Source organism: Lepidochelys kempii, chromosome 1 (assembly GCF_965140265.1).
Source record: "Lepidochelys kempii isolate rLepKem1 chromosome 1, rLepKem1.hap2, whole genome shotgun sequence".
Lineage (NCBI taxonomy): Eukaryota > Metazoa > Chordata > Testudines > Cheloniidae > Lepidochelys > Lepidochelys kempii.
In genome coordinates, this window is record NC_133256.1 from 346,832,686 (window position 1) to 346,858,903 (window position 26,218).

The 26,218-nt window shown below is 46.9% G+C and overlaps 1 protein-coding gene across 6 annotated transcripts in view; it reads right to left on the reverse strand.

Moving 5' to 3' along the window:
• The window catches only part of AHCYL2 (adenosylhomocysteinase like 2), a 212,018-nt gene that overhangs the window by 46,235 nt on the left and 139,565 nt on the right, over positions 1-26,218 (reverse strand). For 2 of the 6 annotated variants that reach the window (XM_073328940.1, XM_073328942.1), the window contains exons 2-3: positions 15,347-15,455; positions 2,253-2,369 (exon numbers count right to left, since the gene is read on the reverse strand). In XM_073328940.1, coding sequence (XP_073185041.1) covers positions 2,253-2,369; positions 15,347-15,455 — 226 coding nt within the window. Of the gene's footprint in view, positions 1-2,252; positions 2,370-15,346; positions 15,456-21,345; positions 21,695-26,218 lie in introns of those variants that run through there. The other 4 variants (XM_073328941.1, XM_073328945.1, XM_073328943.1 and 1 more) reach the window with 3 other exon arrangements.

A 26,218-nucleotide genomic window follows, 5' to 3' on the forward strand; every position in this document is an offset into this window, starting at 1 on the left:
ATTTAAGGATATTTACTTTGTATATTTTGACATTTGACATTGATAATGTGTTCTAAGAGTTATAAAGTTTTAATTTTTTACATCTCAAAGTCAACTGTCATTAAACTGTCTGCCCCTCCATCCCCCTATTTCCTACAACTCTTGAACATTTAAATAGATTAAGCATTTTTCCAATTTTTAACCCCATAACTTTTTGCAACTGTGAAAATTTTAATTGATAAAAATAAAAAAAGATTAAAAATGAACATCAATATTATCCATCATAATTACAAAAAAAATCAACTTTTGCCAAGCCTATAAATAAGTAAATCACTTGGCAAACAAACATATTACACCATATGCTGCTGGAGGTGTTTATGCTTTGCACTTGAAAATACAGGAAAGCATCCTCAGATTGGATAACAAAGTGGGACATGGGGGATAAAGAGGCAAATAATTGGCTCTTCAGAAGTATTTTAGGAGCCTCGGGGTTGAGTCACCTTTGTTAAGAGTTGGTTAGCAACAGCAAGAAAGCAGCAAACCCTAGAGGCAGGGAAATTCCCCCCAGACTTCAGTTTAGTGGTAGAATTTTTAACAAGGTACTCCCATGAGACACACCTATAGCACATCAGTGACCTATACAACTGGGAATCTTCTAAGGGATTTAAGGGAGTTAGGCGCTCTGCTCAATTGCTGGGGACCTAACTCCTCAGGTCCCTTTGGAAATCCCAGCCTTAACTAAAAAATGATCATTTGATTAACTTGGACACAAGAGAGGTCTTTGCCACTTTAAAGAAAGCAGAAAGAATGATTATCATTGGTCATTAGTAATAGTGTAGTGACTGCAAGTTGATATATTGAGATGATTCTTCGGTGTTTTACATGAAATGAATTTGGAGGGTCTCATTCAGACCCATTCCTTTAGAGGGACTGGAGTTCACATCACAAGAACAGCATAACTGCCGCCCATTCTGTGCAGAGGTGCCAGGACTCAATGGGCCTGTCAACTAAACTCCCCTTTTGGCTCTAAAATCCCTCTCTCCAGGTCAAGGATGAGGCACATTGATGGGAGTCTCCGCTACCTGCAAATGCAACTGTCCTCGGAACAGAGGGCTTCAGTCTCCAGGGCTGTCAACCCAGCACTTTGCATTAGCACAAAAATGCACTGTTTTATTAATACAAATTAAAATGCTGATGCTGTAATGGGAGAGACTAAGTAAGATGGAGGAGAGCTCACAGGAAATCACTCAGAGCTCTTTCAACTATGGGTCTGGAGTACTGACAAATTGAAGAAATATTAGTCTTTAAAAAATGACAGTCATACCAAATATTCACATTAAAATACTGATTAGCTCTCACAGATCTATATTAGAGAAATTCTAAACCTTAGTGCCAACTTAAAGCTTCAAAGGGGTAGCCATGTTAGTCTGTATCCACAAAAACAACGTGGAGTCTGGTGGCACCTTAAAGACTAACAGATTTCATAGAATCATAGAATATCAGGGTTGGAAGGGACCTCAGGAGGTCATCTAGTCCAACTCCCTGCTCAAAGCAGGACCAATCCCCAACTAAATCATCCCAGCCAGGGCTTTGTCAAGCTTGACCTTAAAAATATCTAAGGAAGGAGATTCCACCACCACCCTAGGTAACGCATTCCAGTGTTTCATCACCCTCCTAGTGAAAAAGTTTTCCTAATATCCAACCTAAACCTCCCCCACTGCAACTTGAGACCATTACTCCTTGTTCTGTCATCAGCTACCACTGAGAACACTCTAGATCCATCCTCTTTGGAACCCCCTTTCAGGTAGTTGAAAGCAGCTATCAAATCCCCCCTCATTCTTCTCTTCCGCAGGCTAAACAATCCCAGTTCCCTGGAATTTATTTGGGTATAAGCTTTCGTGGGTAAAAAACACAGTTCTTCAGATGCATGGAGCGAAATTAGACAAGCAATCAGAATTTTAGACAAGAAAAAACTTAAAGCTTGTGTTACCATGTGGGGTATAGTTAGATTTAAGAGTTCACTGAGACATACTTGTCCGTATAACTGGTATGGTGAACACTGAGTCTGGGATAATATTTGTATGGGAAGGACACAGCATGCATTGTTCCTTTGCACCTCCTAGGAACCCACTGTGAGGAAATACAGGCACCGTGGGAGAAATAGGTCAGCCGCAGGGTGAGTGTTCACACAGTACAGGGGCAAAGCAGTGGATTATAGTATTAAGGAACGTGGCATCCCAAGTACAAACATGTGGGTGAAAACCCTACTACACCTGGATGAGCTAGCCATATCTTCATTGCTTCCTTGGGGGCAGAGAGAGTTCCCTTGGCATTTGCCTGTGCTGAGTGTGGCAGGGAAGAGCCCACACTCAGCTGTTTGGGCCTCTCTTCTGCAACAATAGAAAGAGAGTCCAAGAATTAGAAAAAACAGCCTCAAGTCATTAATGATCAAGCCCACTTGTAACTAGGCTGCCCCCAAACTACAAGGTGAATTCTCCATCTGTTATTTAGAGAGTATGAAAAACATAGAGCCCCTACCCCCAAAACTTCATAGTCTCATTCAGAGAAACTGAGTCAATGGTTCAGATATGAGACATTGTCAGGGAGTTCAGCATAGGTGGCTTCTCAGAGGAGTGGGTTTTCAGGAGGGACAGGAGAGGAAGGACATTTGGAATACACAGCATGGGAGGATGTTCCAAACGTAGGTGCAGCAAGACAGAGGCCATAAAGCCAAAAGTGGGAGAAGACAACGGGAAAGAAGTTAATTATCCTTCTGTAACTGTGGTTTTTCAAAATGCTGTAGTCAGTGTGGATCCCACCATAGGTGCACATGCATCTCATATATGCAAGCTCAGACCTTTTGCATAGCAATCTGTCAAGGGAATGTGCCCCGTGCCGCATTGCGCTTCTGTACAAGGGCATAAGGTGTGGGGCAGCCGCGACCCTATCTCAGTTCCCCCCAGTTCAAAGCCCGTGTTGATGAGCACTCTGACTAGAAGGGATGGAGAGCCGGTTGTGGGACTTGCCCCAAAGACCATAACTCAAAGAACCAGTTACTGTAGGGTAACAATTCATTTGTTCTTTGAATACGTCAGCGTGGATCCCACTGTAAGTGACTGGCAAGCAGTATCCTCCCTGGAGAGTGGGGATGAATACTTCCAGCTGCATTGGTCAAATAATGATTGAAGCACTGCCCTCCTCAACTTGGCAACAGACCTGGCTATCATGACACGGTCATAACACGGTTTAACAAAGGTCAGTGGGTTGCTCCATGGAGATGCCTTAGAGAGCTCAGATACTGGCACGGTTCCAAAGGAGGCTGCTGCTGCTGCCTGTGCCCTGAGGGAGTGCGCCTTCATTTTTGGAAGGAAAATAACCCGTTACTCTCCTTCTCGTAACTGTTGTTCTTCGAGATGTGTTGTTCATGTCCATTCCAATCAGGTGTGCGCGCGCGCATGTGCATGTTGGCCGGAAGATTTTTCCCTTAGCAGCATCCATCGGGTTGGCCTATATGGCCCTGCCGACCTGCCACCCCTTCCGTTCCTTCTTGCCGGCTACTCCGACAGAGGGGTAGGAGGGCGGGTATTGGAATGGACATGAACAACACATCTCGAAGAACAAGTTATGAGAAGGTGAGTAGCTGTTTTTTCTTCTTCGAGTGCTTCTTCATGTCGATTCCAACCACGTGACTCCCAAGCAAAATTAGGAGCTGGGGTCGGAGCTGTCCACTAATTGCAGTACTGTTCTGCCACAGGCCACATCATCTCTGGCCTGCCTAGTAATCGCATAGTGTGTGACAAAGGTGTGTATTGATGACCACGTCGCTGCCTTCCAGATTTCCTGGGTGGGGACCTGAGCCGGGAAAGCTGTTGATGAAGCCTGCGCCCTTGTAGAGTGTGCCGTTATCAGGGGCGCTGGGATCCCTGCTAGATTGTAGCACTCGGCAATGCAGGCCACAATCCATGATGAAATGCGCTGTGTCGAAACAGGCTGGCCCTTCATCCTTACTGCGACAAAGAGCTGTACCGACTTCCTGAACGGTTTCGTCCTCTCAATGTAAAAGGCTAGCGCTCTATGGACATCGAGAGTGTGGAGTCTCTGCTCCCTGCTACAAGCATGAGGCTTGAGGTAGAAATCCGTGAGGAAAATGTCCTGGTAGATGTGGAACTGCGATACAACCTATGGGAGGAAGGCTGGATGGGGCCTGAGCTGACCCTTGACCTTAAAAAACATGGTGTAGGGCAGTTCAGACGTTAGAGCCCTGAGCTCAGACACCCTCCAGGCTGATGAGAACATAAGAATGGCCATACTGGGTCAGACCAAAGGTCCGCCCAGCCCAGTATCCTGTCTACTGACAGTGGCCAATGCCAGGTGCCCCAGAGGGAGTGAACTTAACAGGTAATGATGTAGTAATCTCTCTCCTGCCATCCATCTCCACCCTCTGACAAACAGAGGCTAGGGACACCGTTCCTTACCCATCCTGGCTAATAGCCATTAATGGACTTAACCTCCATGAATTTATCCAGTTCTCTTTTAAACCCTGTTATAGTCCTAGCCTTCACAACCTCCTCAGGCAAGGAGTTCCACAGGTTGACTGTGCGCTGAGTGAAGAAGAACTGATGTTATCGCCACTAGGAATGCAACCTTGAAGGAAAGGTAGAGCAGGGAGCATGTTGCTAGAGGCTCAAAGGGATGCCCCATGAGCCTAGAGAGGACCAAGTTAAGGTCCCAAGCAGGAACTGGTTGGTGGGCAAGCGGGTACAACCTGTCAAGGCCCTTCAGGAAGCAACTGACCAGGGGGTTAGCGAAAACTGAGCGGCCCTGTACCCCCGGATGGAAAGCCAAGATGGCAGCCAGGTGTACTCTTATAGAAGACAAGGAGAGACCTTCCTGCTTTACGTGGAAAAGATAATCCAAAATCTGGGGCACTGAGGCTAGCGCCAGGGGAAAGTTGTACTGAGCTGACCAGATTGAAAATCTCTTCCACTTGGCCAGGTACATAGCCCTAGTGGAGGCTTTCTTGCTGCCCAGGAGAACCTGTCTGACTTGTTCTGAACAGCTCGAATGGATTCAGCCATGGAGCCTCCATGCTGTGAGGTGTAGCGACTACAGGTTTGGGTGCTGGAGCTGCCCATGATCCTGCGTGAGAAGGTCCGGGAAAAGTGGCCGGGTAATTGGGGCTTGCACTGACATGTCTAGGAGAGACGTGTACCAATGCTGGCGGGGCCAGGCTGGTGCTATGAGAATGACCTGAGCCTGATCTCTGTGGATCTTGTGGATGAGTGGTAAGGGTGGGAAGGCGTATCAAAGTGGACCCCCCCAATGGACTGTGATTCTGGAAGGAGCAGAACTGCTGACACTTCCTGTTGTGTCACGTGGCGAAGAGGTCCATCAGGGGACAGCCCCAACTCTGGAAGAGCGAGGTTGTGACATCCGGGCGAAGGGACCACTCGTGGCTGTGAAAAGACCAGCTGAGACGGTCCACCAGCTCATTCTGGACCCCTGGAAGATATGATGCCTGTAGATCGACTGACTGCTCTATACAAAAGTCCCATAACCTGAGGGCTTCCTTGCAAAGGGGAGAGGAGCATGCACCCCAATTTGTTGATATAGAACATCACGGTTGTATTGTCCGTCATGACTGATACACATCGACCTGCCAAATACGGGCGGAATGACTGACATGCTAGGCGTACTGCCCTGAGCTCCCTGACATTGATATGAAGACGGAGATCTGTCTGTAACCAGAGGCCCTGAGTCCTGTGGTCCCCCAGATGAGCTTCCCACCCCAAATCTGACGCGTCTGTCACTTGTGCTAGGGATGGTTGTGGGGCAGCAAAGGAAACGCCTGAGCACAGCTCCTGAGCGTCCGCCCACCACAGGAGCGAGTCAAGGATAGAGAGAGGCAGGGTCACAATCCTGCCCAAACTGTCCCTGGCAGGTCTGTACACTGATGCAAGCCACGACTGCAGTGGTTGAAGCCTGAGTCTGGTGTGCCAAACCACGTACGTACAGGCCACCATGTGACCGAGAAGTTTGAGACAATTTCTCACAGTGGTGGTGGGGAACTGCCTGAGTACCTGGATCATGGCGTCAAGGGCCTGGAATCTCGCCTGTAGGAGGAATGCCCTGGCTTAGGTTGAGTCCAGAACCACTCCTATGAACTCTATCCTCTGGACCAGGGACAGAGTCAATTTTGCCTTGTTCAGTAGGAGGCCCAGATTCTCGAAGGTGGCTCTGATGAATGCCACCTGAGACCTGGATCGGCCTTTGATCAGCCAGTCGTTGAGGTATGGGAATACCTGTACCTGATGTCGCCGCAGAAAGGCAGCGACGACTGCCATACACTTGGTTAAGACTCAAGGTGCTGCTGACTGGCCGAACAGGAGGACAGTAAATTGGTAATGGGAACTGTTGACCACAAACCTGAGGCACTTTCTGTGGTTTTGAGCTATTGCTATGTGAAAATACGCGTCCTTCAAGTCGAGGGCGGCATATCAGTCTGCTGGATCCAGTGAAGGGATAATGGAGGTCAGGGAAACCATGCGGAACCTGAGTTTCCTCATGAACTTGTTGAGGTCGCGCCGGTCCAGGATAGGCCTGATGGCCTTCGGTATTAGGAAATAGCAGGAATAGAAACCCTCGCCCCTGTGCTCCAGTGAAACCTCCTCCACCACCCCCAGTGCTAGGAGCGATTGCACCTCCTGAATGAGAAGTTGCTCGTGAGAAGGGTCCCTGAAAAGGAACAGGGAAAGGGGGTGGAAGGGCAGGAGGGCACAGAATTGGATGGAGTATCCCCTCTCTACCGTGTGAAGCACCCTGCAGTCTAAAGTAATACAGGACCACGCACGGTAGAAAGGGGATAGTCGGGAGGAAAAAGGTAAGATGGTGTAGATCCAGTCTCTGGTCTGGTGCGCTGTCCTCGACCACACCTTCAAAAGGCCAATTTAGGGCCAGAGGGCGGTTTGGCCTGGCCTTGATTAGTGGAGGGATGTTGCCTTCTCCTACCGCTCCGGTTCCTCCTCCTAGAATAGTCCTGGCAGTTCTGCTGCTGGAACCTTTGAGAAGGTTGTGGGCGGAAGTGTCTACACTGTGTGGCAGCGGTAGGCAAGCCCAAAGATCTGAGGGTGGCTCTGGAATCTTTTAGGCTGTGGAGCCGTTTGTTCGTCTTTTTTGAAAAGAGAGTCTCATCCTCAAATGGGAGGTCCCGAATTGTCTGTTGGACTTCATAGGGTAACCCTGAGACTTGCAACCAGGCCCCCCACTGCATAGCCACCCCTGTCGCTAGGACTCTCATGGCAGCGTCTAAAGCTGCCTGCATGGAAGCACAGGAGACTAATTTCCCTTCTACCACCAAGGTGGTGAACTCTGACTGAGAGTCCGAAGGGACGAGCTCCATGAACTTCGCCATTGAAGAACAGGTGTTATAAGAGTACCTGCTCACAATGGCCTGCTGGTTAGCAATACGGAGTTGTAGACTGCAAATGGAGTAGACTTTTCTACCCATGAGGTCCAGGCATTTAGCATCCCTATTCTTTGGGGAAGGACCTTGGAAACCTTGTCTCTCCCTCTGGTTAGCCACATTGACCATTAGCGAGTCTGGAGGCGGATGGGAGAAGAAATGCTCAAAGCTCCTGGAGGGGACGAAATACCACCACTCATTACGTTTGGCAGTGGGTGACAGGGATGCCGTGCCACAGGGTCTTAGTGGTGTCCACCACTGTCTTTATGAGGGGTAATGCTACCCGTGAAGGCCCCGAGGGTGCGAGGATGTCTACCGTGGGATTTGTGTCCTCTACCACCTCCTCGACCTTGATGCCCAGACCCTGGGCAGCCCTGCGGAGCAACTGCTGTAGGACTGTTATCCCCTAACGCAGGAGCTATGGTCGTCCCTGCCATCACTTTGTCCAGCGACGAGGAGGAGGAAGCATGTGCCAGCAGTGGAAGCTCTCTACCGTCTGCCCTGGAGGGGTCACGTGACTCCTGGGGCAGCGTTGGAGGAGGCGGTGCTGAAGACGGTGCCAGGGCCATAGCCATCGTAGCAAACATTGGCATCAGTCTCACTGGAGGGAACTGTGTCGGCACGCTCACAGGAGCCACCCGGCCCGGTGCCGACATCGGCACTGGGGCTGTAGGTGCCTGCATCGAGGTCGACGTCAACAACGGTGCAGGCATGGGGGACGGGTGCGTCGACGTCGTGAAGGCCGGTGCCAAAGTTGGAGCCGAGCACGGTGCCAGAGTTGACAACAGGGCTGGAGGCAAAGGCGTCAGGACCGTAGGTGCCGGGGGCGGATGCACAGCGGAAGGTGGCACGAAAGTAGTGGAGGCCACTGGAGATGTCCCTGAGCGTGGCCCTGGGTTCCTCCCTGGCCCTGGTGATAAGCCCAGGGAGTCCAGAAGGGCCACTGAGGCGGATTCTGCCACTGTGGAGGTCATGCCAGATGCTCCCATCTGTCTCTGCCCAATCTCGCTCTATGGCTTCTGCTCCTACTCAAGTGGTAGGAGTCGGGCTCTGACTCCGAGGTCTCAGACACTGAAGACCATGGAGGAGCTGATGCTCGGTTCCTCAAACGTTGAGAGCTCGGGGAGCGGGAAGGCTCTCTGTCGGAGCGTGTACGTGCCAATGGACAAGGCAAAGGGGAGTGCCTTGACCCCATAGTCGGCTTTCCCTTAGAGTGCACCAGAGGACGTGGCTCCATCAGCGCTGAGGGTTCCTCCTTGGCAGGTGAGAACGGTGTCGTCAGGTGGAGGAGCTCTCTAGCAGCCTAGTTTGCTTCCGGCGTGGACGGGAGCTCCAGCTGCTGTGTAGGCGCCGGTGATTGAGGTGGGGCCAGACTCGACCGCCTCACCTGGACAGGAGTTGACATGGCCCCAGAAGAAAAGGCCGAGGAGTGGCCCACCTGGGGTTGCACGTCTCGAGGCTTAGCCGGAGGAGAACGGTCATCCTGCTTTTTCTTCTTTTGAGACACCAGCAAGTGGGAGCGGTGCCTACTATCAGATGGGCCCGTGAGGAGCTTTGGCGGTGCCGAGAGTCCCTGGAGGAGTCCTTCCTTGGCGTCAAAGTCGCCAACGGCACCAGGGCGCTCCGTGTCGAGGACGACGCCGTAGGGTCAGAGTGGGGGTGTAGGGCTGCCTCCATGAGGATCACCTTCAGCCACTGTTCCCTTTCTTTAAGTGTTCTTGGGCAGAACTCACAGCAGATCTTACAAGGATCTTTCTGATGGGTCTCCCCCAAGCACCAAAGACATGATGAGTGCGAGTCACTCTTCGGCATGCACTTGGCGCAAGCCACGCAGTTCTTGAAGCCTGGGGACCGCAGCATGCCACGGCATCAGGGCCGGAGGGAACCCCCAACTACTATACTAAACTATTAACTGGAGTACTACTAAGAACTAACTAACTATATACATGGAATAGAGAAGAAAACTTGCTGAGCAAGAGCCAAGGGAAGTTCCAGCCACTGTCACTGTCGATAAGAAGGAACTGAAGGGGTGGCGGGGTCGGAGGGCTCTATATTAGGCGTCATGAGGGCGTGACTCCAGGGGGCGCCCAGGCCGACCCGACAGATGCTGCTAAGGGAAAAATATTCCAGCCAGCATACACGTGCGTGCACACACCTGATTGAAATCGACATGAACAAGCACTCGAAGAAGAACTATCTGATAGCAGATAAAATCTGAGTGGATCATGCGGTGTGTTTGTCTGTGATGAGACGGCTTGGCCTTTTGATGAGCAGGATATAACCACGAATAGGTGAGGAGACAGGCTCAGTCATGTTATGGTAATAGAGCAAAGTTCTTGAACTATTCGGAGAGTGTAGCTGCTTCTCCCCTAGCATTGAGTGTTGTTTTGGGAGAAGACTGGCAGGTTAAATGGTTAATTCAAGTGAAATTTTCAGACCACTTTAGATATGAACTTAGGGTGTGGTCTCAACACAACTTTGTCTCTATGGAAGAATGTGTGAGGAGATTCAGCCATAAGGGCTTAGACTGGCTGACCTTCCTGGCTGAGGTGACAGCAACCAGAAAAAACTGTCTTAAGAGTAAGGTGGTGCATCGAGCAATCCAACAGGAGCTTGAAAAAGAGGCTCCATAAATTTCAAGAGGCCAGTGGTGAGATCCCATGCAGGAACTGGGCCTCTAACATGTGAATAAGTAAACAGGAGGACCCTGAAGAATTTTAATACCACTGCAGCTGATATTACTGCAAGGTGGACTTTGAGAGAACTAAATGTTAGTTCAGCTTGTTTTAAGTGCAGCATGTATTTCAGGATCCTTGGTATCAGGACCTCTCCTGGGTCCAGATTGTATTGGGTTGCCCAAGGAAAAGCCTTTTTCATTTGGAGGAGATCATCCTAGTACAGGGCTTAATGCTATGTATGAGAATTTCTTGAACCTGTCAAGAACAGTCCCTATCAGTAACGCTCAACCTGCCAACATCCAAGAAGTCAGGTGCCACAACTACAGTTCTGGGTGCAACAGCTGACCATGATTCTGAGATTTCGTGTTTGGGTGGACTGGGAGATGGATAGGAGGCTGACTGGACATTTGCAATAGGTCTAACAGTCAAATTTGCCTTGTCCAGTAGAGAGCTATCAGGGTGGTCTTGTCCAGTCTGATTTTGGATATTATCCTGGGTATCAGGGAATTGGTGGAAAGGCATAGAGGAGGCCTTGAGACCACTATAGCAGGAAGGTGTCTAGTAAGAAGCTCTCTCTGGAGCAGAAGTTCAGTCAGAAGTTCATGTCTTCTGTAATGAATAGATCTATTGTGGGAATCCCTCATTAGTGAAATATTGGTTCTATGATAGAATTCTATGGCAATCATTTCTGATTGGTTACTGCATGTTTGCTTATGGCAGACCACACCCAGGGGAAAGGGCGAGGTGACTTCCGAAGGTCATGCTTAGGGCCCTACCAAATTCATGGTCCATTTTGGTCAATTTCATAGTCATAGGATTTTAAAAATCATGAATTTAATGATTTCAGCTATTTAAATCTGAAATTTCACAGTGTTGTAATTGTAGGGATCCTGACCCAAAAAGGAGTTGTGTGGTGGTTGCAAGGTTATTGTAAGGGGGGTTGCGGTACTGCTACCCTTACTTCTGTGCTGCTCTGGCAGCGGCTCTGCCTTCAGAGCTGGGCAGCTGGAGAGCGGTGGCTGCTGGCCAGAAGCCCAGCTCTGAAGGCAGAGCCACATTACCACGCTTACTTCTGCATTGCTGCTGGCAGGGTGCTGCTTTAAGAGCTGGACACCTGGCCAATAGCTGCCACTCTCTGGCTGCCCAGCTCTGAAGGCAGTGCAGAAGTAAAAGTGGCAATACCGTGACCCCCCTAAAATAATCTTGCGGCCCCCCTCCCCCACAGCTCCCTTTCGGGTCAGGACCCCCACTTTGAGAAACGCTGGTCTCCTGCCACGAAATCTGTATAGTATAGGGTAAAAGCATACAAAAGACCAGATTTCATGGTCCGTGACACGTTTTTCGTGGCCGTGAATTTGGGTCGGGCCCTAGTCATGCTCTTAGGACTGGCTCTGTTGCAGCCCCTGACAATCTCAACAAATTTGCTGATGCACTCTGGGAATGGGTGTGTCACCAATGAGGAAAGCTGCTGACGCCTGTCTCATTTGGGTTCTGCCTAGCATGATAGTGAGGCTGCTTGGTGTGATAAAATCTGTTCCTCTGGCTAGGCTGGGGTTGATGATGTTATGGTTTGTGGTACAGGGCTGGGGTGCAGATCCCCAGGGAGCACAAAATGGCCTTAGAGTCCATTAAGAAGTGCAGAGCTTTGCCTGTCCACTTGTTGATTAGTTCCATGACTTCAGAGGGCAGTTCTTTGATTAAGGCCTGCACTTCCCTGGGCATGCCCAATGCCTGAAGCCATGATGCTCTGTGCATTGTCATTGCCATGACCCTAGATCTGACAGTGGTGTCTGAAGTGTCTATTGCCAAGTGTAGGGCTGCCTTGGCCACTAATGGACCTTCTAACTATTTATTTGAGCTCTTCCCTATTCTCAGATGGGACTGAAAAGGTGTCACCCTGTCCTAGGTCAAAATGTTATATTTGACCAGAAAGGCCTGAGCTTGCCACCCACAGTGGGAGGAAGGCAGAGGAGTAGAATTTCCTCCAAAACTGATCAAGCTTCTTTAGGCCTTTGTCCTTTGGGGTGCTTTTATTGGACTTGGATTGCTCATGCACAGGTGAAACAACCACAGAGCCTGTTTTGGGATGGACGTAGAAGTACTCAAACCCTTCTGAGGGGCTTGGTAATGCTTTGCTATCCTTCTTGGGTGAGTGGTAGGTATCATGGCAGGCATTTGCCACAAGACTTTACTGGGATCAAGCAGTTCTTCATTGGGTGAGAAATCCCCACAGGCCCAAAGATGTCAGTATGTTGAAAATTTTAGGAGATTTTTCTTGTATGACAGATGTCTCTATTTCTAGCATCTCTGCGATTGTCATAAGTAGTTCTTGAAATTATTTGAAGTCACACAGCACTGACAACAGCACTGATGACACTGCTGCATTGGGTGACGAAGATGAAAGGTTCTTAGGTGGTGAGGTAGAACATTGTTATTGCTTTTTCCCAAGACCCAGTGTTGATGGTCTGGCCAACAGTGCCTTTGGGGAGCATGGTCACTCTCTCTCTTCCCAGAATGAGATGAGATTGGCTCCTAGAAGCTTACGAAGGCAGATCCCACCAAGCTCAACAGAGCCACAGCACCATGCCATAGAGTTATGGCAGGCTTATCTGATATTGGCCAGTCCAGTGACATTCCTGATGTGACGGTTGCTGAGTTCTTCAGGGAGAGCCAGAGCTACTAAGGTCTTTCTATTGTGTTACCCAGGGAACTCTGGAGAGAGGATTCTCTGCTCAAAGGAGGTGAGAACAAGCAGAGAAGAGGAACAGATCTCCTCTAGTGGCAGCACTGAGGAAAACGACACTCTCAGTACCAGGATCTGCTTCAATACTGCTTCAAGTATCTCAGTTCTAAGTTCTTCCAGGGGAATACTGAGCATCCTCAGTGAGTCTGTTAAAGGCATAAATGCTGAAGGTTGTGTCACTGATGCCAGTGAACTTTTCCTCTGTGCTTCAGTGGTAGGTGGTCCCTCATCACTACCTCTCAATGCTGTGTGGGGCTCAGTGGTTTTCCTCCAAAGTCTTATGTGGACTTTCCTTGTGAGAAGACACTGAGCTCCATCTGGAGTCTCTGTCCTTGTGTTCAGGGAAGCCTCTCTTGGTGCTGCACTTTGATTCTGGAGACGTTGGCTTAGAGTCTTTTCTCAGTGCTGTCTTCTCTAAGCTGGCTTTAGGCATTGTGTATCTGCTAGACAGGGCACTCAAGGAAGGTGGTCGGTTCGTTACCTGGTGGGCTCTGGTACCTGTCTCCTCTAGGTCCAAAAAGATCTTCATAGTTTGTTCCAACAAATGACGCTTCTGTTGTGCGTCCCACGGCTTGCACAGCTTGGAAGAGAACGAGCAGCACATCTGTCACCTACCAGGTATATGACTCTCTCACAAACAGAAGAGGCATCCACTGTGCGTATCTTAATGGAAGTAGCCTGCTACAGGAAGGGTAGGCCTTGAAGCCCACAGGTTTAGAGTCTGTCATGTTAAGGCATCCAGAACAGGGGACTCTCGCCATCAAAAATCACTCCAAATGGGCTGAGTTCATTCACAGCGGTTCTTCAAAGGAAGCAGAAGAGGTCTGATTTATTTATTTATTTTCAAGAATTCTGAGAGGCTTAGCTGGAGTTATAGATTAGTACACTGGAGACAGACCAGGTTCCATCTCACAGCCACGGACAGAAGGAACTGAGCCACTCCACCCTTTATGCCTTCATATGGAAGTACGTGCAGTTCCAATGGATGCTGCTGTTCATAACATAAGAACATACATAAAAATGTAAGAAAGGCCCTACTGGGTCAGACCAAAGGTCCATCTAGCCCAGTATCCTGTCTTCTGACACTGACCAATGCCAGGTGCTTCAGAGAGAATGAACAAACCAGGTAATTATCAAGTGATCCAGCCCATCACCCATTCCCAGCTTCTGGGAAAAAGAGGCTAGGGACACCATTTTTACCCATCCTCGCTAATAGCCATTGATGGACCTATCCTTCAGGAACTTATCTAGTTCTTTTTTGAACCCTGTTATAGTCTTGGCCTTCACAACATCCCTTGGCAAGGAGTTCCACAGGTTGACTGTGCATTGTGTGAAGTACTTCCTTTTGTTTGTTTTAAACCTGCTCCCTATTAATTTCATTGGGTGACCCTTAGTTCTTGTGTTCAAAAGACTGATGTTGCACACGAGCGACTATAGTGGGATCCATGCTGACACATACTCGAAGAACAATTAGGACAGCTAATGTGGAGGAACACGATGAAATACAAGCACAGTTGTAAGCTGGGTGTGAAGTTGCACAGAGCCTTGGAAGGAAGGAGGAGGAGCTGGAAAGACACATGAGGGATTTGAGAGGGAGCAGTGGGGTTAGAGAGTCAGGGAAGCCTAAATCTGTGTTTTAAGCCAGACTCTGTGTAAGAAACCCATTTAGTATAGCATCCAAGTGCCAATTGTATATGGAAAGAGGAAAACAGCAACACATTCTCTCTTCATCCCCTTTCCTAAACCTCATAGAGCAGAGGTGGGCAAACTATGGCCCGCGGGACTGTCCTGCCTGACCCTTGAGCTCCTGGACGGGGAGGCTAGCCCCCAGCCCCTCCACTTCTGTGCCCTCTCCCCCAGCCATGCTGCCAGCACTCTGGCCAGCCGCTCCTGCTCGGCAGTGGGGCTGGCTCCAGCTGGGGGGCGGGGCTGCGAGCTCCTGCTGCTCTGACCAGCATGGTAAGTGGGTGGCGGGGGAGGGGGGTAGAGGTCAGGGGATAGGGGGCGGTTGGATGTGGAGGAGGTTAGGGCCCGGTCAGGGGCTGGGGAACGGGGGGGTTGGATAGGCGTGGGGGCGGGGGGGTTGGACAGGGGCCTGTCAGGGGGCTGGGGGTTGGACAGGTGTCAGGGCAGTCAGGGGATGGGGGGTTGGATGGGGGGTGGAATACCAGGGGGTGGTGGTTAGGGGTGGGGGGTCCCAAGAGGGGGCGGTCAGGGGACAAGGAGCAGGGGGGGGGTTGGATGGGTTGGGGGTTCTGAGGGCGGATGGGGGCGCGGGCCAGGCTGTTTGGGGAGGCACAGCCTCCCCTACCTAGCCCTCCATACAGTTTCACAACCCCAATGTGGCCCTCGGCCCAAAAAGTTTGCCCCTCCCTGTCATTGAGGTATGAAGGAAAAACTATGAGGCCGGCAGACAAATGGACAAAAGAGCACTTGCAGCTTAAAAAGACACACGGACAGAAGGGAGCCAGCAGCGGTACCTACCTGAGCTGTAGCTATCTGTAGATGATTGAGAGATGGAACGGGACAGAGAACGGCGACCGATTTTCGTTGGGCGCTTGTTAAATTCTTGCTTTTGGTCAGCAAACTGGATCTGTTAAGAAAGAACTCCAGTTACATGTGGTATAAAAAAATCCACTGCCTGACAGAGTAGTTGCCTAACAGCCTCAAAGACTACACCGGAGAGGGGCTACTTGCATTATTTCAGTGGAGACTGAGTAGCAGTTTCTATTATATAATTGGGGGTGTTAATTTGGGCCTATCTTAGCACACATGGTATAAGCCCATTTGTCCTCCACAAACACTTCAAACTCACGTTTCAATCACTTTTACCAACAGGCGCACTAGTTAGAAGAATAAAGACATTTCTGTTCCAGTAACTAAAGTGCTTTTTCTAAAACTGAAAACAGTGCAGATTATTAATCATAAAGGGGGCCCTCAGAAATCTGTAGAACTGAAGTGAAGGTTATTTTATCAACAGCAGACCTGACAAGAAATATGGAGAGCATGAGATGCTAGATACCTGCTGTGCAAAAGACCAAAGGTAGAACTAAGCAACCCTCATAGCAATACATCATACACTGGATTATTTAAGATTTGCCATAGAGGATGTGGCTATCATAATTCTGGGGGTGATGCTTGGAGAAACACCCAGCCTTTTGACTGCCTGGAAAGTTGGCATATCTGTATAAATGTGGTTGCTACAAAGTCAAAAAGGAGGACAAAGTAATAGCTGGATCACACAATAAAGTTGGTTTCAGAGTAGCAGCCGTGTTAGTCTGTATTCGCAAAAAGAAAAGGAGGACTTGTGGCACCTTAGAGACTAACCAATTTATTTGAGCATAAGCTTTCGTGAGCTACAGCATCCGATGAAGTGAGCTGTAGCTCATGAAAGCTTATGCTCAAATAAATTGGTTAGTCTCTAAGGTGCCACAAGTACTCCTTTTCTTTTTACAATAAAGTTGAGATCACTTCATCTTCTCTAGGGTAGAACATGACAGCTGTTTAACAGTGTACAGGAAACTCTATGTAACAGGTCAAAAAGTGAAGGACACCACTTGCAGCTGAAAATGCCATAGGAAATTTACTTTGGCAAACTGTAATTATCCAAATTGGAATTTGGCCAGGAGACTGATGCTAACACTCCTACAAACAATAAGAACGGCGATACTGGGCCAGACCAAAGGTCCATCAAGCCCAGTATCCTGTCCTCTGACAGTGGCCAATGGCAGGTGCCCCAAAGGGAATGAACAGACAGGTTATCACCAAGTGATCCATGCCCTGTCACCCAATCCAAGCTTCTGGCAAACAGGGGCTAGGGACACCATTCCTGCCCATCGTGGCTAATAGCTACTGGTGGACCTATCTTCCATGAATCTATCTAGCTCCCTTTTGAAACCTGTTATAGTATTGGCCTTCACAACACCCTCTGGCAAGGAGTCCCAGAGGTTGACAGTGCGTTGTGTGAAAAAATACTTTCTTGTGTTTGTTTTAAACCTGCTACCTACTAATTTCATTTGGTGGCCCCTTGTTCTTGTATTATGAGGAGTAAATAACACTTCCTTATTTACTTTCTCTATACCACTCATGATTTTATGGACCTCTATCATATCCCCCCTTAGTCGCCTCTTTTCCAAGCTGAAAAGTCCCAGTCTTATTACTCTCTCCTCATATGGAAGCTGTTCTATACCCCTAATCATTTTTGTTGCCCTTTTCCAAACCTTTTCCAATTTCAATATATCTTTTTTGAGAAGGGGAGACCACATCTGCATACAGTATTCAAAGTGTGGGTGTACCATGGATTTATATAGAGGCAATATGATATTTTCTGTCTTATAATCTATCCCTTTCTTGATGATTCCCAACATTCTATTCACTTTTTTGACTGTCGCTGCACACTGAGTGGATGATCTCAGAAAACTATACACAAGGACTCCAAGATCTCTTTCTTGAGCGGTAACAGCTAATTTAGACTCCATTATTGTATATGTATAATTAGGATTGTGTTTTCCAATGTGCATTACTTTGCATTTATCAACATTAAATTTCATTTGCCATTTTGTTGCCCAGTGCTCTAGTAATGAATGTAGTATAAATACATCACGGCAGGGCTCTGTATTTACCCTCTCCCAATGATTAGATATGCTCAGTTAACTAATAAAATGATGGGAAGGGGGCAGTAACTCCCAACCTGCAGACTTAGTCTGGGATCTGAGAATCAAGCTGAGTTCTTTCCATATCAGGCATCACCATCAATAATCAAAATCCTACAGGCCAAGATAGGCTCTTGACAGCACCTTGGCAACCCTATTAACTTCAATGGGTTTGCATAAAACTGACTGAAGATGGAAAATAATTCTACTACACTGCACAGAAAAGCTTAGTCTCCAGTTCATTCTCCTAGAGTTGTCTTGACTCTGCCAGGCTAACAGAAATCAAAACTTATTTTTAGTTCATAAAGTCAGCAGATCTGTTCTGAAAGCGTGTAGCAGACAGAGCTGCGAAGGTGGTGCCCGTTTTATATAGACACCGTGTAGAGTAAAGACACACTTAGCACCCTTACTTACAGAAGAGGCTCATTGTCATCCTCTGCCAATGTGCTTCAACCCTTTCATGGATGTTACCTCCCGAGGAACACTGGAGGGGTGGGCGATGGGGAGTTTTTATTCCACCCTTGATCTCTGCTGAAACGGACAGTAAGAGGGCCAAATATAAGGTGGCTTTGTGATGTGGCCATTTGCCTAATAGGGACTGACTGAAACCCCATTCCACACAGATGTTGGATAGTAATAGCTACCAAACAGGACCAGATTTTTTTTTACTGGCGAGCTACCAGTGAAAGCTCCATTGCCCGCTGCCTATCCCCAGACCCTTCAAGTCCCTATAAAGGCATATCTTATAACTTTCAACAAAAGATTCTTTATTAAATAGAAGTTCAGTTCATTAAGAAAAACACAGAAGTAATTTGAACTTCTCATATTCCTAACTACACTTCTCTAGCAACCTTTCACCCAAAGATCACAAGGCACTCTGCAAGCACTGAGCTAACATCTGAGGTAGGGACTCATGTTTTAACAAACGGAGAAACTAAAGATATGAATTTATCTGACTCGTGCAAGGTTACACAGCAAGCCAGTGGCAGCATCAAGGATAGACGGTAGGCAGTCTACTTTCAGTCCTTCCCTGCTCTAACCACTATTACTATGCTGCAATTCAGCAAACATTTCAGCGCACACGTCTATTAGTCACAGATAAATTCACTTCCAATGTCTGAATTTTTATGCTAGCTAATTTTAAGCATTGATCCAAAGTCTTTTGTGCGTGTGTGCTAATGTGTTAGAACTCTCCCAGTGAAACTGGTAATAACTCTTCACTTGATAATTAAGAACAATGGGCCAGATTCTTTGCTGGTGTAAATTGGCAAAGCTCCATTGACTTCACTGGAATCAATCTGCTCCAACAGAGGATCTGGCTCAATAAGTGTTAAGTATTTACACCTTCAGAACACTGTCAAACCATTAATTGTGATTATTAACCTCTTAGGATATTTTAAGTAGTTGGTTCTGTTTAGAGATTTCTCCTACCTGCCTGGAACTTGATTCCTTTCTGGGAGCAGCTCAAATTCAAGCACAGTAGCTTAAGCAGCAATGCTCTACATTGCCACAAGGGAGTGCTAAATTTACAGTCCTGATGTCTCACTCCTTGCACTAGCAAGTGCAGGGAAGCAGCACTACATCACTAAAAGTGACTCTGTCCAATTTAATAGGGATATTGACTATGTCAGTCTAGACCATGTCATCCAGAACATGGCCATGACATGAAGCCTGGTAAGCAGGTAGGGATTATTGGAGCTGATTCGGTGATACCTCAAGTCTCCGGCAGGAATTCAGAGAACTGTTTTGGAACTTTGGCAAGGTCATTGGGCTAATAAAATTAGTATGCTGCAATCATGGCTATGGAAGAAAGGATTGCAAGAAGGTTTGCAACAGCAACCCAGGGTTTTCCTCTGATAATCCTAAAGCTGGTATTGCCTAGAATACTCAATCAACAATAAAATGTTACTGAACACCAGACAACAAACAGAAAAAGGCAAGTGGTCACTCAAATTAAGGTGAGAATCAGGAGTTGCACATCCAGCCTTCAAACAGCTCTACTCCTTGTGAAACGGATTCTACGCACAATGGTATACACATGCCCTTTTCTAAGAATGCTGTTTTTCTACAAGAATGCTCTTTTCATTTAAACAGATCCCTCAATTAGTAGAAGAGCTTTACCCCACCAGATTATTGGCATAAAATGATGCTCTAGGAAAAGTTAGATATGCTGGAAGGCTAACAAGGATGAATAACTCTTCTTGCAGAATTCAGAAAAAAAAGCAACATTCTGTTAATATTCCCCTGCATCATCTGTTAAGGGATTTTCCATGCAAATGCTGTAAAAAGTGCAATAATATTTAGCATTTATATAGCATGTATAGAGATTTCAAATAACTTTTTTCCAAAGTAACACAGGAATGTGACTTGCCCAAGTTCACAGAATAAACCAGTGACCAAGTTACGCAGAACTAGAACCCAGGTCATGTTACTACCACATCTCAGCTCTAACCACAGGAATGCCAACTCAAGCCAAGAGTGAGTAATTAAAACAGGGCACTGAACCCCAAGACACGGCACTTACATACCAAACCAACAGCAGCACTATATATAGCAATGATATGCCTTCCCAGTCGTGTTTTTAACTAGCATAATATTTCACTAAGTCCCTCTGATGAAACTATATCCTTCCACTCTCATTCACAGTCCTGTGTAGGTCAATAACTGGAATTTGGTTTCTATAGGACAATTACTATAACCAGCTCAGTCTGGTTGTACATTATATACATATTTCTTATGTATATGTATACACACAGTATGATGGTGATACACACATACATACACCATCATACTGTGTGTGGGTGTGTGTATATGTAAAATTTTTTTATAATGGTACAATTTCTAGATCAGGACTGCAGTTCAGAATTGGAATCTCTGCAACAGAAATATGCCCTACCTAGAAATGTAAGAATTGAGATCTTTAAACTTCATTTATTGTCAGACCAAAATTCTCATTTAAAATTCTATTAATTCACACCTGTCCTCCACAAGGCTAAGTCCTCCACAAGGCTAAGCTACCCCAAAAAGAGCTGTTTTCCTGCTGCACCCGAGACAAGCTACCACCATAACCTGTAATCAAGACTCTCCCTTGCTACTTGACACCAACAAAAGCAAGGATACTGATTACATGTAGAACCTGTTTAGACCAAGAAACAAAAGTCCCTCTGAAGGTAACAATCAATTTCCCATGAGAGTTAGTTTTCAGGTGATAAATTCTAAGACCCTTAAAAAAGACAAACACTTGGATTTAGGAGACTGACCTGCTTCGACTATCTGTGGCTATATATACACTGCTTCTAACAGCCATATAGATCTTTGGCAGGATGAAATGATTCAGGCTGGAATTCATGCCAGAGCCACAAGGGTTAATGATTTCTAAATGCAGGTGCATGCTCACTTCTTTTTAAAGAAGTGAGATACAGCTCCCCTCTTCCCGGGGAAGTTGCCCAGGAGCTCCAATTTAAGACCAGCTCTGCACAGATTTACAAAGCTCAATAGCAAGTATGGCCATCAGAAGTTCTGGTTTTCACATGCTGGTTTGCCCCATCCAACCTCCCAGCTCCAGATTTCCACTATACCTTCCCACAGGCATGATCTGAAGAGAAACGACAGAACGTCTCTAAAATCAGCAGTTCAACTAAAAGCTGTGACACTTAAACCCCGATTCCTGAGAGGAAACAGCCAAACAAAGATGCGTTCTCTGGAGATTATGCTTCATTTACACCAGGTGAAGGGGCTTAGTCGATACCAAAAGTAAGTGACTGGGGAGAAAGAAACAATTGTACTTTGTTCTAGAAAGTCTACAGTATGGTACCTAAAGGCTGCCCTCACCTGGGCTTTAATCCCTGAATCGCCATTCACATGGTACTTCTTCTTGTTCGGCATAGCGTTATTATCTACAGCTCTTCTGCAATCCTTCCAGTCCAGTGTAGTTGCTGGCCATTCATTTATACCTCCAGCATCAGAAATCCTGCCTGCTCTGGTTTCAAGTCTCTATTCTGTTGTGCAGGGAGGAGGGCAGGTAAGGAGAGGGCTACACTTGCCTGGGTTTCCAGCTCCCCCTCCAACGGCCCATTTGGCAGGGAAGAACCCCGAGACTGAATGAGGCATTTCTGCTAGCATCTCACAAACAAGTCACAGCATTTTCCCTTTTTTGTTTTACATTGAGTGACAAAATGTTTCCCGACCTCTCCCCCATTAGCAGCGGTTTCTAACATGGCCTGACTTGTGTGTGCATAACAATCGCTTACTTATCTAACCAGTACATTTTCTTGCTTGCTATAATTAACTTGCTAATTAGGCTCTTTTTCAACTTGGGTCCTCCCCCACCTCCCTTTCCCAATGTCAGATGATTACATTAACAGAGCCTCATTAGAACAAAATTAACTCACGGGCAACTAAAACAATGAAGGCATTTGTTGGGTTGGTAAATGTTTTTCAAATGATGCCAACCCCCCATGGCAGCAAGCGCAGAGCTCTCTGTCCTTGGAAGAGTCAAGCCCTTTCAGAACACAGGGTCACTTGCGGGAATGACAAGACTAACACCTACCTCTTCGGACTACCTCTTTCTCCATATTACAGATACCTCCCAATGCAGGAGAGGGGAAAAGGAGAAGAAGGGACAAGATAGGCACAAAAAGGCACTGGCAAAGAGCACTCATACTAGTGTAGCTCAGAGGGCACAGCTTTGTTACACATTTGCTAAGCAAGGACTGCCTCATTTGTAATAGAAGACTTGAAATGAGGCAGACTTTTATTTCTTACTTACTGGGTCAGATCATCATTCCACAGCTCGCTACTCTGAGCTGTTCACAGAACAATTTTGTCCCTTCTGGATGGGCTCAAGGCAATCTGCTACAGTGCTCAAGGCAGGGTTACTACAGAACTTCAATGTGTTTGTCCAGAACATTTTATACTGGGAGAGTCATAGTACATAATTGGATTAACTAATGGCAAAGTCTAAACAAGTGTGGCAAAATACAGTGAGTTTTCCACCTCCCCCCCCCCATCCTATGCTATCACCAAACACTCCACTGAGTCACAATAATGGGAATTTGCTCTTCTATAGCACATTTCATCAGAGGATTTCAAAGCACTTAAACAGTATGAATCACAGCATCCCTGGGAGGTAAGGACATAAAGAATCCCCATTTATAAGTGAGGAAACAAATATTCCCTGTCTCACAAACATGATCTACAGTAGAGATGGGAATAGAACCCAAGCATCCTAGCTTTAAGCATTAGACAACGCTCCACCACTATGAAATTTGGGTGTCATAATCTTCAGTTTCATTCATTGCTGTAAGTCAACTAATGTAGTTCTGGAGTGAAAAGTTACAGCTGTTTAATAGGACAAAGCAACACCACCCCACAGCTTATGACAAAGTGAAGAAATAGATTACATTCAATTGAAAATGCACAGAGGATTTGAGAAGCGCAAAACTATTACTCCAAATGGAAATTGCCAGGACATTGGGATTAACACCACTGCTGCATCTCAGGCTAGTTCTTCATGGCAACAGAGGTGTGTTTTTACTATCTTACTGTAAAATCCTAGAGAAGACAGTTTTTTAACTTGACGTAGCTATTCAAGTTAAGCCATAAGTGGAGGGTATAAGGTTGACCTCCATTAAAGAGAGTGAAGTCAAAATTACCTGTGCCTCGTCTCCACTAAGATTTTACATCAAGAAAACTAACTCGAACAGCTCTTTCAATGTAAAAAACACTCTCCCAGTGAAAAGAGAGCCTAAGGCACCAAAGCTTAACAGACTATATAACCTATAAAGAAACTACTTAACAACTTGTCAGGAAAAAAGGTTGCAACACGCTTGTTCTTTGACGAGGTTAAAACGTAGAGAACCACATTCAGTCCTACTGAAGTCCAGTGCTGTACCACAGTTTGAGAACATGGTTAACACATATTTTGAATCATCTGAGCTACAAAGATTAAAGTGCCTTTAACAGTGCAATGTGCAGGAGGTCAGACTAGATGATCATGATGGTTCCTTCTGATCTTAAAGTCTGAGTCTGTAAGTATAGGGGTTGTAATCTGGTCTTCCAACAATGTTAACATGGCCACATTGTGTGTATGGAGTATTTTCTATTCCTGTTTGCTTTGTTAATTGTAAGTCTTAATATACTTATTATAGTATACCCATAAAAAACAGTAAGTAATATACAGAGGGGAATGCTGCAGGAAGAACTAACTTTGGAAATGTCTTGAGTGCTTGATTTTGGAAACAGCACTTGCAGGAATGCTCACTTTTTTCACTTAAAATCTCTAGTTTCTTTTAAGGAACAAAGGAAAAGAAACGGGGGCTACCGATTTTGTGCAGCCTACAAGTTCATGGGGATTTGCTAATGGAGCTTGTAAATTCCTTGCTCACAGCAAATGGACTTGTAGAAATAAAACAGGGCAAGCGCTAAATTACTCTACAGCTAATCAGAATGAAATGATCAGTAAGATCTCGATACATACCAATTTAGATGTTTCACAGTCTCGCCTTTATTTTGTTATTCCTGTGAGAAACAAGGTGATAAGAATGTCTCTTTCCAATGGGAAAATTCTCAGCCTCTCAGAACACCCAACTGGGTTAAGTGATTTTACTCAAACTTCCCAAAAAGTTCCATCGAGAAGACAAACTTAAGGCAGAGAACAAGTAACTATCATCCAAAAATAGTTTAGAAAGTTACAAGGCTGTAAAAATAACAGGATTAAAATGGAAACTGTTTGGCAATCTCACCTATAGTGAAAAGAAAAGGAGTACTTGTGGCACCTTAGAGACTAACCAATTTATTTGAGCATGAGCTTTCGTGAGCTACAGCTCACTTCATCAGATGTTGTAGCTCACGAAAGCTCATGCTCAAATAAATTGGTTAGTCTCTAAGGTGCCACAAGTACTCCTTTTCTTTTTGCGAATACAGACTAACACGGCTGTTACTCTGAAACCTGTCACCTATAGTGGTTATGACCAGCCTGAATTATGATAATACTTTGCCCTTTATAGCACTTCCTATCAGAGGATCTCAAAGTGCTTTACTTAATGCTCCCAGTGTTCCCATGAGGAAGGTATTACCCTATTAACAGATGGAAAAATGGAGGTACAGACAGGTATGCAACTTGCCAAAGCTCATAATGTGCAGAGACTGGAATTGAACCCAGGACTCCTAGCCCTCTGAAAACTCTGCTTTAACCACTAGACTTGTGAAAAGTCCCCAGCCAACTAAGATCTCATAATTTTTCATGAAAGGAAAACCACATGACTGCAACAACACACAATACCCTGGTTACCAGGAGAGATGCTTTATATCCTGTTACACTTTCCTGCATGAAATCAGAGATGTGCGTATGGATGCCTGGTGCTAATAGCTGAGACACCTCCAAAACACACAGAACTGGCTTGCTGAGGTAGACACAATGCTTTTCCCTCCACTGTGACACAAACTCACTCCTTGCTTAGTGACAACAGCTGCCTAGCACAAAATGAGCTGTAAAATGTGAAGGTTAAGTTACTTCAGTTAACTTGTAACCCTGCCTCCTTCAACTATGTTCAAAAGACTTATGATTCATATCCTTTTTGAGGAGGGAGCTGTACAAGTGTTTCAAACTTTCTCATGCCTTAAATTAATGTGTAATCCTGACAACTCTACTTGTTGAGCCAAGGCCTATGCTAAAGCTTTAAGTGTTTAAGATTCCAGCCCTACAGCTAAAATGTCACATGGATTCTAACTCAGTAGATTAACGTGTAAATTTTAACCTTTTGCACTTCTGAAGCACAATTTGAACTTCTCCCAATAATGCATCTTATTATCCAGACATCTTGCAGTTGCCACGTCATTTGCTCTCTGGGAGGCCATAGGCATCCATCTAGAGCAGAGGTCCCCAAAGTGTGGGGACCACCCCACTAGAGGGGTATGGAGGACCATCCAGGGGGGCACAGCAGGGCCCAGGCCAGCCCCCCTGGGGGCAGAGAGGGAGCGCCATCCAGCCCCTTCCCGCCCCCAGATCTATTCTGGTTCAGCCCCCAGCCATGTCCCCGGCTCCTGGCCCCGTCCCTAGCCTTGGCCGCTGACCGCGGCTCCGTTCCTAGCCCGGGGCCAAGGCTGGAGGCAAGGCCAGGAGTGGAGCTCCTGCCCCCACTGCAGCCCGGCTGCAGCGATGCTCCCACCCCCAGCTGCGACACCGGCTCCCGGCTCCACGTGCGCCTGGCCCCATCCACAGCCGTGGCTCTGTTCCCAGCCCAGGGCCGAGGCTGGGGGCAAGGCCGGGAGTGGAGCCACATCTGGCCATGGGCCCAGCTGCCCCCACCGCAGCCTGGCTGTGGCTCCTTCTGCCCCTGCCCCCAGATATGGCCCTGGCCCAACCCCACCTGCAGCCCTAGCTTTGATCCCCTTACTTCTCCCCCCAGCCATGGCCCCGCTCCCGGCCCCAGCTCGGGGGTGGGGGAAGAGCATGTGGATAGAGGTATGGTGGGGGGGACCCGCAACCCTCAAAAGTTTGAGGACTGCTGATCTATAGTATTTCTAGTGTACCTAGAATCTCAGTGCAGTGATAAATGAAATGCAAATAAAATATTAGACCACTGCCTAGAATAGTACAAACTCCAGCTTGAAAGTTGAGTATATTCTACCACTTCACAGGAGACCCGGGATGGAGGTTGAATTTGGTTCTCAGACCTCTTGGATATCAGTGCCAACAGGGAGG